We start from the raw sequence: 16986 nt of genomic DNA on the forward strand, positions 1-16986 counted from the left end.
GACCAGGTATTTAGAATATTATTAGAATAATATTAGAAAAAGAGAGGACATCTAAGACAAAAAGAGGGAAATTTTTGTAAGCTATAATGTCAAATTGAGATGAACTGCTGCCTGGAATATGTCACTGCTCAAAGATTAGCTGTAAAAAGACCTGAAGATAGTATTGAAGAAAATTGTTCTCTATCAGAGAATGATGTTTTTCTACATTTACACTATTTCCACGTATGTACTTTTGAAAGCTTAGAATATGGGTCAGGGGTGTAGTATCATTTCAAAACAGTCGCAGTCAAAAGAAAATTGATGTTTGTGTCTCAAATTCATCTCTACCTTTGAAAGTGTTTTCTAGATCTGTAAAAGGTTTACTTGTTTATTTTTACTTTTTGTCCTCAAAGATGACTTGCGACAGTTTCTAGTTTTGATTTTAAGTTGTACTCATATCTTCTGTTTCTTTCATCTCTTCCCACAATCCTCTCTAACAAAAGGTTTTAGGAAATAAGAAATGCATTGTTAAGAATGTAAGAGCATAAAAAGCCTTTCAGAAATTGATCCAATCTAACTTTTTTTAGGGTATGCCTGGAAACTTGCATACATTTCATTGCTTATAACTGTGATTAAAAAAAAAAAAAAAAAAAAAAAAAAAAAAAGCAAGAGTTGTTGGTTTTAGGATGACATTTTTTATCTGTGAAAACAGTTTGTGTACTTTATCTGTCTACGTATACACACTATGCTATTGGCAAATAAATAAATAAATAAATAAAAATTGTTTGCACTTCTTAAATCACCAGAAAAACAAATAAACAATCAAACAGAAAGTGTATACTTTGAGCTCATCTGTGTACTAGATAAACATTTATGTTATTTATTGTGTACCTGCTTTTTCTCCAGGCTAGAATATTTCTGTATGTAACTATTTGGCAAATATTATCCCTAAATTTTCTAAGACATTACTTTCCTTTTTTAGTTAGCTAAGCAAAAGATATGACTTAAAATTATTTGAGCATGAGAAACTCCACACTCAAACAATTTTTGAAATTTTGAGATATTTGAAGATATCTTCAAATTTGCTAGTGGTATTTGGATAACACTGGTGTTTTGTTTTGCTGTTTTTTGTTTTAATTTTTATGTCATTCTACTGTTCTGTGATACTGTCAGAGCAAGACACCTACATTCATAGGGTAACATTTCCCTACTATTTCAGCATAATGTAGAAACTCAAATGTACATCAGACAGTACTTCTAGTTTGTCAGGTGCCTTTTGAGGGCTTCCCTTCTCCTTAACATATTGACTGTTCTTCCCAGTTTGCTGTTCTCCACTTTCTGAAGGTACATTCTTTACCTTTGTCCAGGGCATTGAGGAAGATGATAAGCAATATGTGGCTCAATAACAACTAGGGAACACCAGTAGTCTTGATATTCACAGAATGTAATAATTCATTAAGTGCAGTGATGCATCCAGTTTTTCACACACAGTGTAGTTCACCACATTGGTCTTTTTCTTTTTGGAAAGAGATAGATGTCTCTCTCTCCAAAGTCTGTCACTAAGACTAGTTTACTAGGAAGCTTGACAGCTGATCTTGCCTATGAAGAAGGCTTTAAGCAAGTTGGTCTAATTTATTTCCCAATACAGAACTGAATGTTCTTTCTTAAATGAACCCACAAATCAATTGTTTTACTTTTGTAATGAGTGAACTACAAAAGGCATTCTTGTTGACTTTGACATCCTTCTCCAGTTTCAATTTTTTTCTAATTACATTTGGGTACACCTGAACAGTGTTTTTACATTCTTCCTAGAACGTGTTTGTGCTTTCAACTTCTGCAGTTTTTTTGTTTGTTTGTTAGTTTGATTGATTGTTTGTTTCTGTTTTGTTTTGTTTTTTTTGTTTTTTTTTTTGTTTTGGTTTGGTTTGTTTTTTTTTGTATGCGTATGTTTGTATCAGGAGTTCTCCACTGAGACGACGTGGCCATCTGCCATATCTGCTCTGTTTGCTCCTCAGTTCAATTTATGAGGGTATCCTTGATGATGGGCTAGCTCTTCAGGACCTTTTTAGTCCTCAGAGAAATATCTGAGGACAGAACACTTACCAGTGCACTGAATAACTGAGATCTACTCTCCTACACTTCAAGTCCTTTCCTCTGTCTCTTGCTTGAGGCAAGAGTTTTTGCCCAAGGATCTTAGAGCCCTCAAATGGTGACATTAAAGTTGTTCCCATGTATCATCAGGTCTCTGAGTAACTCTATCCTATTAATAAATATCCTGTTTGGCAGAGTATCTCTGTTACTGGTTTGTCCAACTTGTACATTAATGATTTGTCACCTGGCATGCCAGAAATACAGACTGCTTTTCTACTCTACTGTGTCAGAACAGATGTTGGGGTAGTTGAGGAGCTCCCAATGAAAGCACATAAAATTTCTGTTTGTTTTTAGTTTTTTATTTATTTATTTATTATTATTATATTATTATTATTATTTTCTGTGTATACTGGTAAATATCTGGTACATCTGTGGTAAACTGATATAAATATTTGATTATATTTTCCTTAACATTTGCTCTTAGAAGTTAAAGCAAAACAACAACAAAAAAACCAACCAACCAACAAACAAAAAACCGTGTCAGACTTCAACTGAAAAATTATTAAAATTATTGAAAAGGAAATAATCAAAAAACAGTTATAAGAAAACTGATCATCTGTATCTTAACATTCTGCTAATGTCTATCTTAGAAATATCTTTCTCACTGTTATCTCTGCTAAGGGTTACAAACTGAGCTTAAGAGAATAAGAAGATTGATAGAAAACATCTCTGATGTTTCAGTCCTCTGTAACAGCAGGAAAGTTTTCACATCTACATGAGTACTTTGTTGTTCCTGCAAAGGGAGAAGAAAGATTCAAATTCTTCCTTTACTAGAGTTTAAGTTGTAGAAATCTTGAAAAAAAAAAAATCTATTTCAGACTGTATTTCAAACTGAATTTTACAGTAGCATTTCCACCTGCTTGAAAATGCTCAGATCAAAAAATGCAAAGCTGTCAGAATCCTACAGTCTGGTAGTTGAGTAAGGAAAAGAAATCTGGAAAGCTGAACTTGACCTGTGTGGTCTCTGGAGTAAACCTAAAATTGAGAATTTCACAAGGTAATTCCAAAAAAGATTTTTTTCCTAGATACTGCAAGGGAAAATTAGAAAGTTCAAACAGAATGGACTTCTCTGTGTGTGAAAATATTATTCCTATTCATTTGAACTGTTACTTGGATCTCATCCATGACAGCATTCAAATACCTGTTTCAGCTCCAAGGAATGATATGAAACTCCAATATGGTCTGCTAAAACAGGTTCATTTGCATTGTTCCCACAATGATTCATGTTGCAAGATTCTCTTCCTGGGCGGTTAAAAAAAAAAGCAAATAAGAAGGAACTAAACAAGAAGAGTTTTCTCTGATTTCTGCTATTAAAAAATAAAAATAATAATAAAAAAATTGCAGAAACATTCACTTTTTGAATCATTTTTTGAATATTTTCTTTATAACCATCAGATCCTCATTAACTTTCTCTCCAATGGCAATGGAAAATAAATAACAGAAACCAGATATACAAAGTATTGATTGTGATAATTTATTTTTTTGGTTGATCACCTGATTTTTTATTATTTTTTATTATTTTGTGTTGTTGGGTTTTGTTGTTGTTTTGTTTTGTTTGACAGTTGTCAATGGAGAATTTTGTGAACATTTAAACTCTCTCATCCATTTTTGTTTCCGTGATTAGCTGTGGAATCTTAGTTATGAATTGTTGTTTATGAAGTGTAAGAAAGGAGAGGCACCTCCATATGCTAAGGCTTTCCATACGTTTTACAGCAAAACAGGGTAAAAGTAGGACTAGATAAGTTATACAAAATGGAGAAGACAAGAAAAAGTGTACTTTAGCATGTTCAAGATCTGTTTTACTGAATGATGCCCTAATAGAAAGTCCTTAAGCTACTCATGTACTTATGTTTACTTCTGGGGGAGGTGGGGATGTGGGGGGGAAAGATTAAATAAACAAGGAAATCAGAGTTGCATAGGTTTCCCCTGGTTTGCCAGTGGTCAAATATAAAAAAATGTTTTAAATCACCTACAAAAGCAGAACAGGTGAACTCAAGTGTTCATAGCATTTTATTTTAAATTATACATAGTCATCAAAAAGAACATGTAGAGCTGAAAAGCAAAACAAAACAAAAATAATAAAAATCACCAACAAAAAATAACCTAATACATGTAGTCTGGAGACTGGGGCAGAGGACTGAATGGAATACTTCAGAATTTACAGCTTTTTTCCTGCTTCGGAGATGACCGGATGCATGAATCATTTGATCTCTTTTAGCCTTGAATTCTTCTTTCATTCTCTGCATTTCCTGTGATATGTGATTGTGAAATAGCTATCTCCACCAGGAGCTGACTTGGAAATATTTAGCATTTAGAAGAATACTATAAAGCAATATTAATCATTTAAGGCTGACAGGCCTTGTCAAAGAAAAATATTTATTGGGTTGCTAAAAATAATCCCAGTCATATAGAAAGTTAAGAAGACAAAGGAAGAACTATCAGATTGGGGAAAGCAGACAAAGCTTTGTGAATGATTTATCATAGATTAGGGTCCTTAGTGATATGATATGTGTTCACAGGAATTATACAGTGTGTAAATTTTACTATACGTAAGCTGTTCCCATAAGGAAGGATGCTGCAACCATATTGCACTTCTAAAGCATGTCCAGCCTATCCCAAAATTCTGAGATGTTGCCAGGATAGGCACACTGAATTCACAGCAAAAAGGGAACACAGAATAGAAAAGATCAATCTCAATTTAAATCCTTTACAATGTAGACTTTGAGCAACAGTGTTTTTAGTCTTCTGCTATAGTCAAAACTTTTCAATACCATGAGTCTGGCACTTCCAGACAGAGATTATGAGCAGTCATTTTGGGGCACTGGATAACTGGCAGCAATTTTTAAATGGTAAAAGTTAGGTGAGATTAAATGCAGTGGATGCAGCATTTCAAGAAGTTAACTAGGATGCTTTTATATTCAGCCATGGTTGCAATGGGATAATTTTTTTTTGTGAGGAAAAGATGTTTTGAGAACTTCAGTGAGGTATTACTGAAGTTGCAGAAATTCTCTATTATTAACATAAAATTAATTGTCATTGACTAGCATAAATCTCAAGCCATTTGAAATGATATTTGGAATTCGAATGTAATGTAACTGTGTCATTTGTAACAAAAGAAATGAATCAGACTATAAATGGAGATGTTTATGGATAGCATCTTTTATCTCTCTTTTTTTTCTGTTAACTTTAATTGGGCACCATGTTTGGCTTTAAAGAGTTTTTATTCTCTGAAAGCTCTTTAGCAATAGCTAATGTGAGAGGTACCTTTGGTTTTCTGTTTAAGTGTGCGTGTCACTGTCAGAAACAATATTGTGATTGGTCCCTCTGACAAAAGAGAAGAATGAAATGCCAAGTAATTGAAACATTAGATAATCAATGTAAATTTAAATTGGTGGTCTGCACTTCCTTTTGTCTATTTTATTTTTTAATATAGCTTTGGTTTATATATATATATATATATATATAATATATATATATTAGTTGCATCTTTTTGGCTGTTCATAGTAAGCTTAGGAGCTAAGATATCCTTTGTCTTGCTTAATTAATCTGGATAAGTGTCCATTATAAAACTGACATGTTTAATAGCTATTACTAGAGTTGAGGATCTTGAATTTTTTGCCATTTATTTGTATCTATTTTCTATTATTCATTCTTTAAGACCACCTAGTTCTTGCCTTTATCTCTTGTGTCCTCAGTATGTATGTGTTTTTTTCTATGACATTTGCAAGGTTAATATACAGAATCAGTATAAAAATAATCTTACTGCGGTTCACAGGCTACCAAAATTGTTCGTGATATCCTTTGTGAAGTTGGTATTTTTCTGTGGAATCTGTGATGGTAGAAATTAATTTACTTACAACAGTGTCAGAAGAGACACATCATATATCTGCATAGATTTACATGCTTTTATGTTTTAATCTAATAATATCTATTTTGTTTATTTATTTATTTATTTATTTGTGAAGGATATGTATGTAAATATTATTGTTTCTCTATAAACCGATGTTACTTGAATCCCTACATATGGAATGCTAATCAAATTGAACAAATTAATATTATTAAAGCACATTCTAAATCACACTTAATCTGCCCGGGCACTATTAGACATTGATATACTGTTTTGGTCTCTGTTATTGGAAAGATTTGTGAAGTTGTGCTGGTTCCCAACTGTGTTTATTAATATTTACTTTCAGTGCTATGTATATGTGTGTGTGTATATATATATATATATATGTACATATATGTATATATATATATATACACACACACATATAAACCTGCCATTTCTTGAGTCTTATGCATATTTTTGCCTATTGCTACAATCAGTCTGCCATGGGTGAAATTTTTCATACTTATCTAAGTAATCCGTCTGTATATATGTTGTATCCTATCTATAGCTTACTGTTCTTTGGACTCTGGATGAGGCACAGTGCTGATTTAGACATAAATATGAAGATTATTTTTTTATTTTTTTTTTAATTTTTTTATTTATTCTTTAGGAGTGAAATTACTGTTACAAAATAGATAAATCTTTGTAAGTAGCTACTGACATTTTTCATATAATTTCTTTTATGTTTGTTTATATTCTGGATCAAGGATCAAGGGTAAATAGATCCTTTGTCAGCATGTGAAGTCATGTAATCTCCTTCACCTTCTGCCCTTAAGAGAGCATACATTACATCTGACTTAAAATAAAATTCACACTGTCTTGTCAAAAATATTTTACAATAATGTGACAGTGTTATCCCCTACAGTTAAGAATAAGTGTTAACCACATTTCCAATGTTAATTTTAAAAGCAAAGCAAGAAATGTAATGACAGTATCTGTGAGAAAAGACTATAGAAAATTATGAGAACTAAAGACTGATCTTGTCTTCTGTGGCAAGCAGGGGAGCTTTTCAATGTTACAATAAAAAAATGCCTGAATTCTGATATACAAAATGAAAATTAAATGAAGCCATTTTATTTTGGATGAAATAATAAGCAACTCCACCCCTTTTCCAGTCCCAGTAATAAGCATGAAACTACAGTCTCCTATCAAGTGATTTTTCTTACCTTCAGACAGATGAACATTATTTATTAAAATATGCATAGATTTCATTTTCTTTAAATAATAAAACTAATAACAGAATTAAATCCCTATGAATGAGGACTGAAAATAAAATAAAAAAAAAATAAAAAAATTAAAAAAAAAAAAAAAAGGAAGATTATCTTTAGTCATGTATTTGTCCAGTTCTTAACCTGTTACAGGGAAAAACAAACAAACAAAAAAACAACAAAAAATAAAACCAACCACAGCATAATCTCTCCAGAGGCATTCACATAAAAAACAGTTTGTATAATCTCCTTGTATGATCTTCTCTGACCAGATAACACTTCTTTATATTCACTGAGGCAGGTCAAGAACAGCTGAATATATATATATGTCTTTTCTTACCACATTTTCACTCTTCAGCCCATAGCATGGCTAATTTTAGTTACTTTTGTATTTTAAAAGTTAACAGAAGATTCTCAGAAGATTCTCTTAGGAACATCAGTACATTACATGGTTTAATAAATCTCATCAAATACTCAAGATTATAACTTATCCTTTTTTAATGTTATACTATTAATTGTTGGAATCTCAAATTTTTCATTTCCTTTAAGGAAACAGAGACTTCTACAAAACTTTTCTGCAATTTTTTTTTTTTCTTTTTTTTTTCCCTGATAAATTAAGGTCATAATATCAAATGAAATATGAAGTTACAGGGTCAGTCCAATGATTCTTTTCTCACATGCAGAAATAAATCAAGAGGTTTGACTTAGAATATCAGGAAACTAACAAGATGTGGCTCAGTAACAACTAAGAATATTTTCTTACTTCAGAGACAAACAGTTTCCCTGTTGTATGAATGTGATCTTGGGACTTTTTGGGTAATAATTATTTAAGAGCTATTGTAGGTCATTGCTGTTTTTTATATAGAAATCACTGTGTTTGACAACAGTCTACACTGTTTACAAAAATTGTCTATCAGTATAGTTCATTACAGACATCAGAGGAAATCACAATGTCAGAGGAAACATGATTAGGTATTCAAAGCTACTTCTCATCTAAAGAGAGAAACCGTCTGGACTGAGAAAGGATCAGACATTTGTATCCTATTTGTTCTAAATACAACATGAAAGTATGAGGAATTCTATTAAGGCCACTGTGGCCATCTGTGGATTTTTTTTAGGGTAAAATCTGTGTAAATCTATAAACCTAATACTAATACTGTAGTTCTTACCATCACCAAACAATAAGGGCACTCTCTTTCTCTTTGCTGCTTGGAGCAAATAATTAATATGCACAATATTAAACAAAACAAAACAAGACAAAAATACAAATTGCAACTACTTGAGAGCTGAGCACAAGTATTAGAATCATCAATACAGTGGTAGGTTTAGGTTGGATATCAGCAAAAACTACTTTACATAAAGGGTTGTGAAGCACTGGAATCAGCTCCCCAGGATGGTGCTTGAGTCTCAGTCCTCGGATGTGTTTAAAAACCATTTGGATGTGGTGCTCAGGGACATGATTTAGTGAAGGGTTGTTAGAATTAGGGTAGTATGGTTATGGTTGGCCTTAATGATTTTTAAGGTCTTTTCCAACCTGAGAAATTCTATGATTCTTTGATTCTTTGAAGATCTTCAAGGTGTTTGTAGTAACTCGTTCATATTGGGGGCCTATAATGAGCATGGAGAAAAACAGTTTTTCCTTATGATGCTGCTTATGTGCATCTGGTATTATGATCCTTCAGTATTTTCCAGTAACTAGGATCACTAATAGTTTCTCTGCCCTTCCCAGACGTCACATTTCATCTCTCTCCTGACTTTCAGATTCCTCCATGTTTTATTTTTAGCTGACATTAATTTGAACTCTACACTGGCACATTTCCACTTAACCTATACCTCTTGCTTTTACTTGGTGAATAGCAATTATAGAAAACACTACAGAGATTATATGTTACATGTATTCTTTTTTTTTTTTCATTCTTTCATATGATTTGCATGGCTTTTTCTAATTCAAAAGTAATTTTTACATAACAGCTTAAATAAATGTAATAAAAGAAAAAAAAAAAAAGAAAAAGATTAAAAATCTGTAAAATAAGAAGCTAATGTAAGACAAATAAGTAAAAACCAAGTGAATCCCTTTTTCCAGACAGAATATTTTTGATTATTTGATGACTCTTAGATCCAAAACTGCCACTGAGTAGAGTATAGAAACTGTCTGAGACATCTTTGTATTCACTGTAGATTATGTGTAAAAAACACAGTGGGAAATTAATTCTGAAGTTTTATTTGAGCCTAATAGAATGATACAGGATCATTTTCAGAAAAAAAATGGATCAACATTAAAACATTTTACTATCTTATTATCCAATGTTACACATAAATTTTTATAACCATCAGCTTAGAATTTTAAAGATCTGTAGTACTGTTATAGTAAAATCAATTACTTCAGATAATTTTGTATTCCATAATAATAATAATAATAATAATAATAATAAAATATATGCTGATATATCAGTCATATTTAAGCTCTTAAATACTTATGCTTGGGTAATATTTTGTTATAAGTACAGTAATTTAACTTGGTCGATAGTATTTATGTTGAATATTGATTCTAACTTGATCAATTTTTTTATTATTATTATTATTTTTTCCCCCACTATCTTATTTGCTAAAATAAATATTGGTTTTATGTATTTCCCAATAGCTCCATTACAGAAATTAGTATGCTGGTGTTGTAACAGGCTTTTATTTTTACATTTATAGGAAAGGATATTTTTTTTTGTTTTATCATCTTACAAACAATAAATACATTATTAAGTGCTTCTGACAATTTTATTCTATTTTGTCACACAAGCATATTTATATAATGAAACATTATAAAAATGTGAATATTTAACATTGCTTAATGAATATGTTCAACTGTGAGAGCAAAATTCTGTCAACTTTGGAAAGAGTTTAAAGCTTGTAGATGACAGAATATTTACAATAACCATTTATGGCTTATATTCCTCCTTCCGTACTTTCAAGACCTGTGTTTTCTTTGCCCAGAATGGAGGTCTTGATATCCAAAGCAGCACACTTAGTTTATTTGTTTATTTATTTATTTATTCAAATGGAGAATGCCCATCCTCTCAACTAGTGATAGGCCTGGTATGATTTTTCAGAAAATCTCCACATCCAAGACTTAGGTCTTTGTTTTTTGTGCTTGAATGTGGTACAACGAGTTGATTTTGGTTACTGAGAATTTATGGAAAAAACAAATGATCAAACAATAACTAGTCTACAGTACTTCTTTGGGAAGCATACATGCTTGCAAGCTGTTTAAAGTGAGGACCCCAGCCTACAAGGTAGTCATAATTTTGATCCACGTCTGACATATTTGAGCCTAAGGAGCTGAGAGATCCTGCCAAAGAGCCAGTCCCCTCAAAAGCATATGTCTGAAGTGAGTCATATGGAGGAGCACTAGGGTCTGTATTCGCTTCTTCAAGCTTTTCTGAAATGAATTGCCTGAAAATAGCACTGTCAGGACCAACCTGCAGAGACTGTCTGTAGAGGCTGTGGATTTCTGTGTTGATTTTCTTTCGAGGTTTGCGTGTTCTCAAGACAGTGCGTGTCCTCAGTGCTGAAATATCAAAAGCTTCTGTGTCCTCCTCACCACCTCCTTCATCATCATACCTGACAATGTTCTCTCTGAATTCTTCCACTTTCTCTGAAAAGAGAGTCTTCTTCCTCTGCTGCCTTATGCCTATAATTGCCAAGAAGAACACTGACAAAACAAACAAAATAAAATGAAAGTGAGGGAAAATATAGAGACAGAGACTTTGAATGTGGCTGGAAAGCCTTTAAAAATAATAATGTTTCTTATTATCACTGCAATTGCAAAGTGAAGCTATCTTATCAGATTTATAGAGCTGTGATTTTTACAGATTTTATGGTTTTGAACTAAGTATAGTATGTGGTGGAAAAACTGCTACATAGGGACTTATAAAATGGGTGAATGAAATGGAGCAATTCTTTGAGTAGATGAGAGTTGGAAGCAGTGATGGAAACAGATTATGTTTTTTGAAACTACTTTGTTTTATCACATAATATATCAATTTTATATTCAAAATTTAAAGTTTTTAATCTCTCCTTCTTTCACATCAGAGCCCCAGGAAGAACAGATGAAGAATGAGGCAATGAGCAAGATATACTTCTCAACTGGTCAAAAATAATTCAGTTCCATAGATAATGCAGGGTGCAGCTCAATTTTTTATATGGCATTGATTTAGAAATTTGAGGACTCATCCAGAGATTTGGTTAGAAAATCAGAAGTAAAATAATAGGAAATAATTAGATCCAACTTCTCTGCCTTGTGCTAAGGTAAAGAAAACCATAAACTTGTGGACAAAATGCAGAATATGGGTGATGTTTACTCGTTCAGTGTAATTTTTCTCTAACATTAAAATAATTCCAGTATCTGTCTGGGACTTCTTTTCTTGTATTGATAGTACAGCAAATCAAAATAGTATATCAGAATAGAGTTGCCAGACATCATTTTCAATCCTGTTTTCTTATGCTTACTGGTTACATGCTTTGTATGCTGTTAATCTTAGATTAGATTAACTGTATAACAAGGGTAGATAAAAGAATGTTCTTCATATACTTATGCTTGGAAAACAAACAGCAAAAGAATAATTGGGTTTACTTACAATTATATTGTATTTCTTTCACTAATATAAAAGTCTAAAAATATTAATACTGTATTTGCTCTTATGAACAAACATACTAAGAGAACATTTGTCTCTTAAAATTTGTTTCATATGACTTCTGCTCTTATTCCTTTTTTCCAGATATTCTACTTGAGCTGTCAGATAGTTTGTTGCAGTTTTCCTGCCAGTTTTGCTTCTGATTACATTTCTTTCTATTTCTTTAGAAGTTTCTGAAAAACAAGTTATGCTAGGTTTATGCAATTTTAAATGATGATTTGATAATAGTGAAATCTGGTTTCACCTTCATTTTCTAATGTTGGGTATGTTTGTAGAGAGAGTTACACTATTCATTGAGAAAATGTTTCCCTAAGATCTTTGAATTATTTGGTGATAATTCTGGGTATGGTATTTCCTGTGTTATTTTATTATAAAGCATAACATGGATATGACATATTATTCCACAAATAACAGAAGCTTGAATTGGAGCTGGAAGTGTTTCCCTGCTGCTTTATTCTCATCAGCTTGAATGATAAAGAAGACCTACCCAGGTCAATCATCTTTTTTTCTTTCCTGGCCTCAAACTAACATATCTTAACCATAACTCAGGCATGGATTCAGGAAGGATAGCTAATCTTTGGTGATTAATTTCTACAATGTGCCTGCTGTTATGGTATGTCAGAGTCAAGTCACTCATCAAACACTTCAGGGATATTGTGCCCTATTTCCTTTTGTTGAAAAAGAGAAAATGTAGTAGAGATTGTTGCATGCCTTGCCAACAACAACAACAGCAACAACAACAACAACAGCAAATGCTGTTTATCTGAGTGGTGTGACTCCACTTTATCTTGCAACAGCCACAGCCCCAAGCAGGGCTGAAACTGCCAGACTTAACCATGCAGGTCTGGTTTTGTGAGTGTCACTTTCTGACTATGCATAATTGAGGCTTCACAAACACATCTCCAATTTGTTTAGGGTGCTTCCTTTCCATTTCCATACTTTACAACAGTAGTGAAGGATAATTTTATGTCTTTTGAGAGGAAAATGATGTCATCATCTGAATAAAAGATTATCTGAAGAAGTTGTTATTACAGAACTGCAGAATGGTGAGTTCGGAAGCTCTGGAGTCCAGCTAGCCCAACTCCTTCTCAAGCAGAGCCACCCAAAGCCATGTCCAGGCAGCTTCTGACAAATTCCAAGGAGATCCCAGAACCTCCCAACAGTCTCTCTGTACAACCTTTGTTAGTGTCAGACACTTGCATTGCACATGAGTTCTCACCAGTTCTCAGCACCAGGGAGAACCTCCTGTGCTCCAGTTTGTGCCCATTGCCTCTTGTCCTGGCACTGTGTATCACTGAAAAGAACCTGGCTCCATCTTCTTTACACCTTTCTTTCAATTATTTTAACACACTGATAAGATTTCCCCTAAGTGTCCTGTTTCCTAGGTTGAACAGACTGGACAGAGAAACATCTCACTTGTTTCTAGAGATAGGCTTGCTTTGAGAGAATTTTCTTTAATTAAATTGCATTTACCTTAGCCATGCATTTGGCGTTACTAAGGAAGAATGAGTATTTCTCCACCAAAAGGAAGTATCTTATACTAACCAATCTCCTTTTGTTACTCTGTCTCAGCTTTACCTGGGCTCAGTACAGACTTTGTCTTTCCAGACCTTTATCGCTGTTAATGCTGGAGAAATAGAATCACGGATCAACTAAAGCCAACTTTTATTGCATTGTGTTAGGATTCAAATTTTATGGAAAACTGGAAAAAATAGTATTGCTTTAGAAAGCAGAAAAGAAACAAAACATCTGCATTTTTACATTTTTTCCTCAATAAGATAGTATTTATATTTTTATCTCCAGTCTAAGAGGCACCTTTGCTACATAATCTGAACTATTGGAGAACATAACCATATATCTTACTCATACTTACCCAGGAGTATTAGTAGGCAAGCCAAAACAGCAACTAAAGCTTCTGTGCTGAGGCCTATGGAATAAAGGAAAGCTCCATATCGACAGTATAACGTGTTCACTTCAGTATCACAGTCACAGACAGTGACAGTGAGTGTATTTGTGCTTGTAAGTGGTGGAGATCCATTATCCAGAATTAAGATTGGCAAGAAGAAATAAAACTGCTCTTGTCTACTGAAGCGACTTCCTGCTGTGAAAATTCCAGCTGTGTTATCTAGAAGATAAATTACATGTGATATATATTTCACATTTAGCAACAATAAAAATGCAGTGGAATCCAACCTATTTAAAATCAATGCTAAATACAACTGAAGTTAAGAAAGTAAGTCCACGGACACGTGTCCTTTACTTGTGTGAACTATGAAAAAGATACATTTATTTTGTCATATATTATTTTCCAGGTTCACAAATAAAATTTGTTTTTAAAGCTGTGTTTTTCATGTTCAAAGCTAAATAAATAAATAAATTAACAAACAAACAAATAAATAAATAAACCCCATTGTTCTGGCCAATTAGCTGGTTCTTTCAATGATTCCATGTAAATAATCCAGCAAGTCTGCAGATGAAATATAGAAAGTTTACCAGTGAAAGGTCTCCAAAAGTGTGCCTGACAGAACACAGAGAGAACATGTGGAAACTGAAAGAAATGAAAGCAAAAGTCCACTAAAAATAATCTTTTATTTCTTTCTCTAATTCAAAACTTGATCTAGCTGAGCTCCTATTATCTAAATGAAGGAAAAGCTGCTAGAGGCTCTCACCTTGCTTTGTATTTAACTATAGGCATTCAGAAACCAGTTCTGTATAAAGACCCATAAGCAGCTTAAGTTCAGCTTCTGCTGCATATCAACGAGCTTGAATCCAAAACTTAGCTTGGAAAACAAATTAACCTTAAATAAATCTGTATATAATGGATAGAAGAAAAAAGTAAAAAATTGTGACATTAATATTTATATAATGGCAGGGTGAATTACTGCATGTGTGCATGTGTGCAGATAGAAAAACAGAACAGCAAAAGCAAAACAAAACAAAACAAAAAACTACACTTTTTTTTTTTCCTTCAATTATCTTTACAAAATATTTATACAAAGTTCTATACTAAAGTTCTTTTGTGTTTCTCAGTCAAATTTTAGGGAGATAAAATGCTCCAGATCTGTTTATCACATTTCTTGTAGAATTCTAGAATTGCTTAGGTTGGAAGGGACCTTGAAGATCTTGCTTTGGGCTGGTTTACCACCCACTGAATCAGGCTACTCAGGGCCCCTTTCAACCTGGCCTGGAAGATGGTAAATTCAGGTATGGGGCATCCAAAACTTCTCTGGGCACACTCTCCTGATGCCTGACCACCTTTCCCCTTGTTCTATCACTATCAGACTGTAAAAAGTCAATCATCTCCCTCCTATTTATAAGCTTCCCTCAAGCACTAGAAGGCTGAATTGAGGTGTCCCCAGAGCCTTCTTTCTTCTCACTGAAGTGATGAAGTAACAGAATTGTACTTACAGCAATTTCTCCCTGGCAGTCTTATTGCATAGATAAGTAGTAATGGGATGTACCAACTTTCTTGTTAAAATCATTTCTTACATTAAGAGCAAAAACTCAAAGGAAAAACTATATTTTTCATCTGAGATTCTTTCTTTCCTTGACACAAAATCATCCTTTACTGTTTAGTTACAATAACATTTTCATTTTAAGTGAATAATTTTCTAATTGCTAATGTGAGGATAGTTAAATCCATGCATCTCCAGTATAGTTTTTAATGACTCTACCTTGATTATCTTTGACAGTAAAATGTGAGTTGTTTGTGGCCTCCTGAGCCAACGAGAAGTAAAATTGGTGGCTTTCTGCTGAATCATCTTTATCCACTGCACTGATGCTCTGAATTAGCTGGAAAGAAATAAGCACAGCTGTTTAAGAATTAAAGTGATTAACACACCTAAAATTGTAAAAAAACAACAAACAAACAAACAAAAAAACCACAAAAAACAACAACAACAAAAAAAACAACCAAACACAAACAAACATATCAGATATAATATTAAACTGTTAATGCTAGAAATTAGATTTGTAAATGCATATTAACTACATGTTATGTGCTCACAAATATTAAGCTCCCATACCCAAACAATCAAATCAAGACTGGTATTCTGCAAATATTTTACTTTTTTTGTTTGTTTGTTTGTTTGTTTTGTTTTGTTTTGTTTTTGTCTTTTGGAGAGATGGGCATCAAAATATTCAGAAAATATAAGATTTCCTGGACCAAAAGACAAGGGGCAAATGAGATTTCCATAAATGAAAAGAAGCACAAAAGAATCATACACTTGAATGAATTTCTCTACACAAAATACATGTTTGTGAGCCCACAAACACATTGACATCATTCATCTGATATATTGTAGCAGCAGAAAGGGAGAAGTTTACAAATTCATGTGCTGAACTGTTGATTTTGAATATTATAACAGACTGATAATGGAATTTCTTGGCCTATTTTTGGTCAAGAATGTAAAACAGTCTTCATTTACAAACATGTCACAGTCAAATAAAATCAAAATATTTTGTTTTCAATATATTATATCTCTGTAAATAACTAAAATCTTTATATTTAACAAATTCCATATGTTTCTGCTAATAAATAAATAAATAAACTTGTTTTTTCTTTAGTTTTTTGTTTAGTTTTGTTTTCTTTACTTTCACTAGTGGAACCGATTACAGCTTTCCATCTGTGCCTTTGAAAACTCCTTCCTGATCAGGCTTTCTTTCAGTGAAAGTTAGGAATTTAATGTTTGTTTCCTTTTAAAGCAAGCTAAGTTTGAAATCCACAAAAATCACAGTGTGAAGGTTAATGTATACCCCAGAAGCTTTATATTCTTAGTATTCTTCCCTTTTTATATGTGAAATTTAATTCAAATCTGTAATTTCAAAATATTTTATTGCTAATAATGAGAGGACTGATTGCTCATTGATAAACCTGGACATAGTGTACAAAGGCTGTAGCTTGGACTGAAGGCCAATCAGAATACACTGTGCATGCATAATTTTACCATGTTTTAATATTACAAGAGATGTCAATGAGGATATCACCCCAGCATTAATCACGTACCCCTAGAATTCAGGCAAAGATTTCTCTTCTTTGTTTCTATGAACATTTCATTATGTAGGAAAATAATAT

At 32.7% G+C, this 16986-nt stretch overlaps 1 protein-coding gene across 5 annotated transcripts in view; it reads right to left on the reverse strand.

Moving 5' to 3' along the window:
• Window positions 1–9145: 9145 nt before the first annotated feature.
• The window catches only part of LOC140248443 (cadherin-19-like), a 95116-nt gene continuing 87275 nt past the window's right edge, over window positions 9146–16986 (reverse strand). For all 5 annotated transcript variants that reach the window (XM_072329179.1, XM_072329182.1, XM_072329181.1 and 2 more), the window contains 3 exons: window positions 15587–15704; window positions 13786–14037; window positions 9146–10930 (listed from right to left, as the gene is read on the reverse strand). In XM_072329179.1, the coding sequence (XP_072185280.1) occupies window positions 10440–10930; window positions 13786–14037; window positions 15587–15704 (861 nt within the window). In that variant the 3' untranslated portion in view covers window positions 9146–10439. The remainder of the gene's footprint in view (window positions 10931–13785; window positions 14038–15586; window positions 15705–16986) is intronic.

Source organism: Excalfactoria chinensis, chromosome 2, assembly GCF_039878825.1.
Source record: "Excalfactoria chinensis isolate bCotChi1 chromosome 2, bCotChi1.hap2, whole genome shotgun sequence".
Classification (NCBI taxonomy): domain Eukaryota; kingdom Metazoa; phylum Chordata; class Aves; order Galliformes; family Phasianidae; genus Excalfactoria; species Excalfactoria chinensis.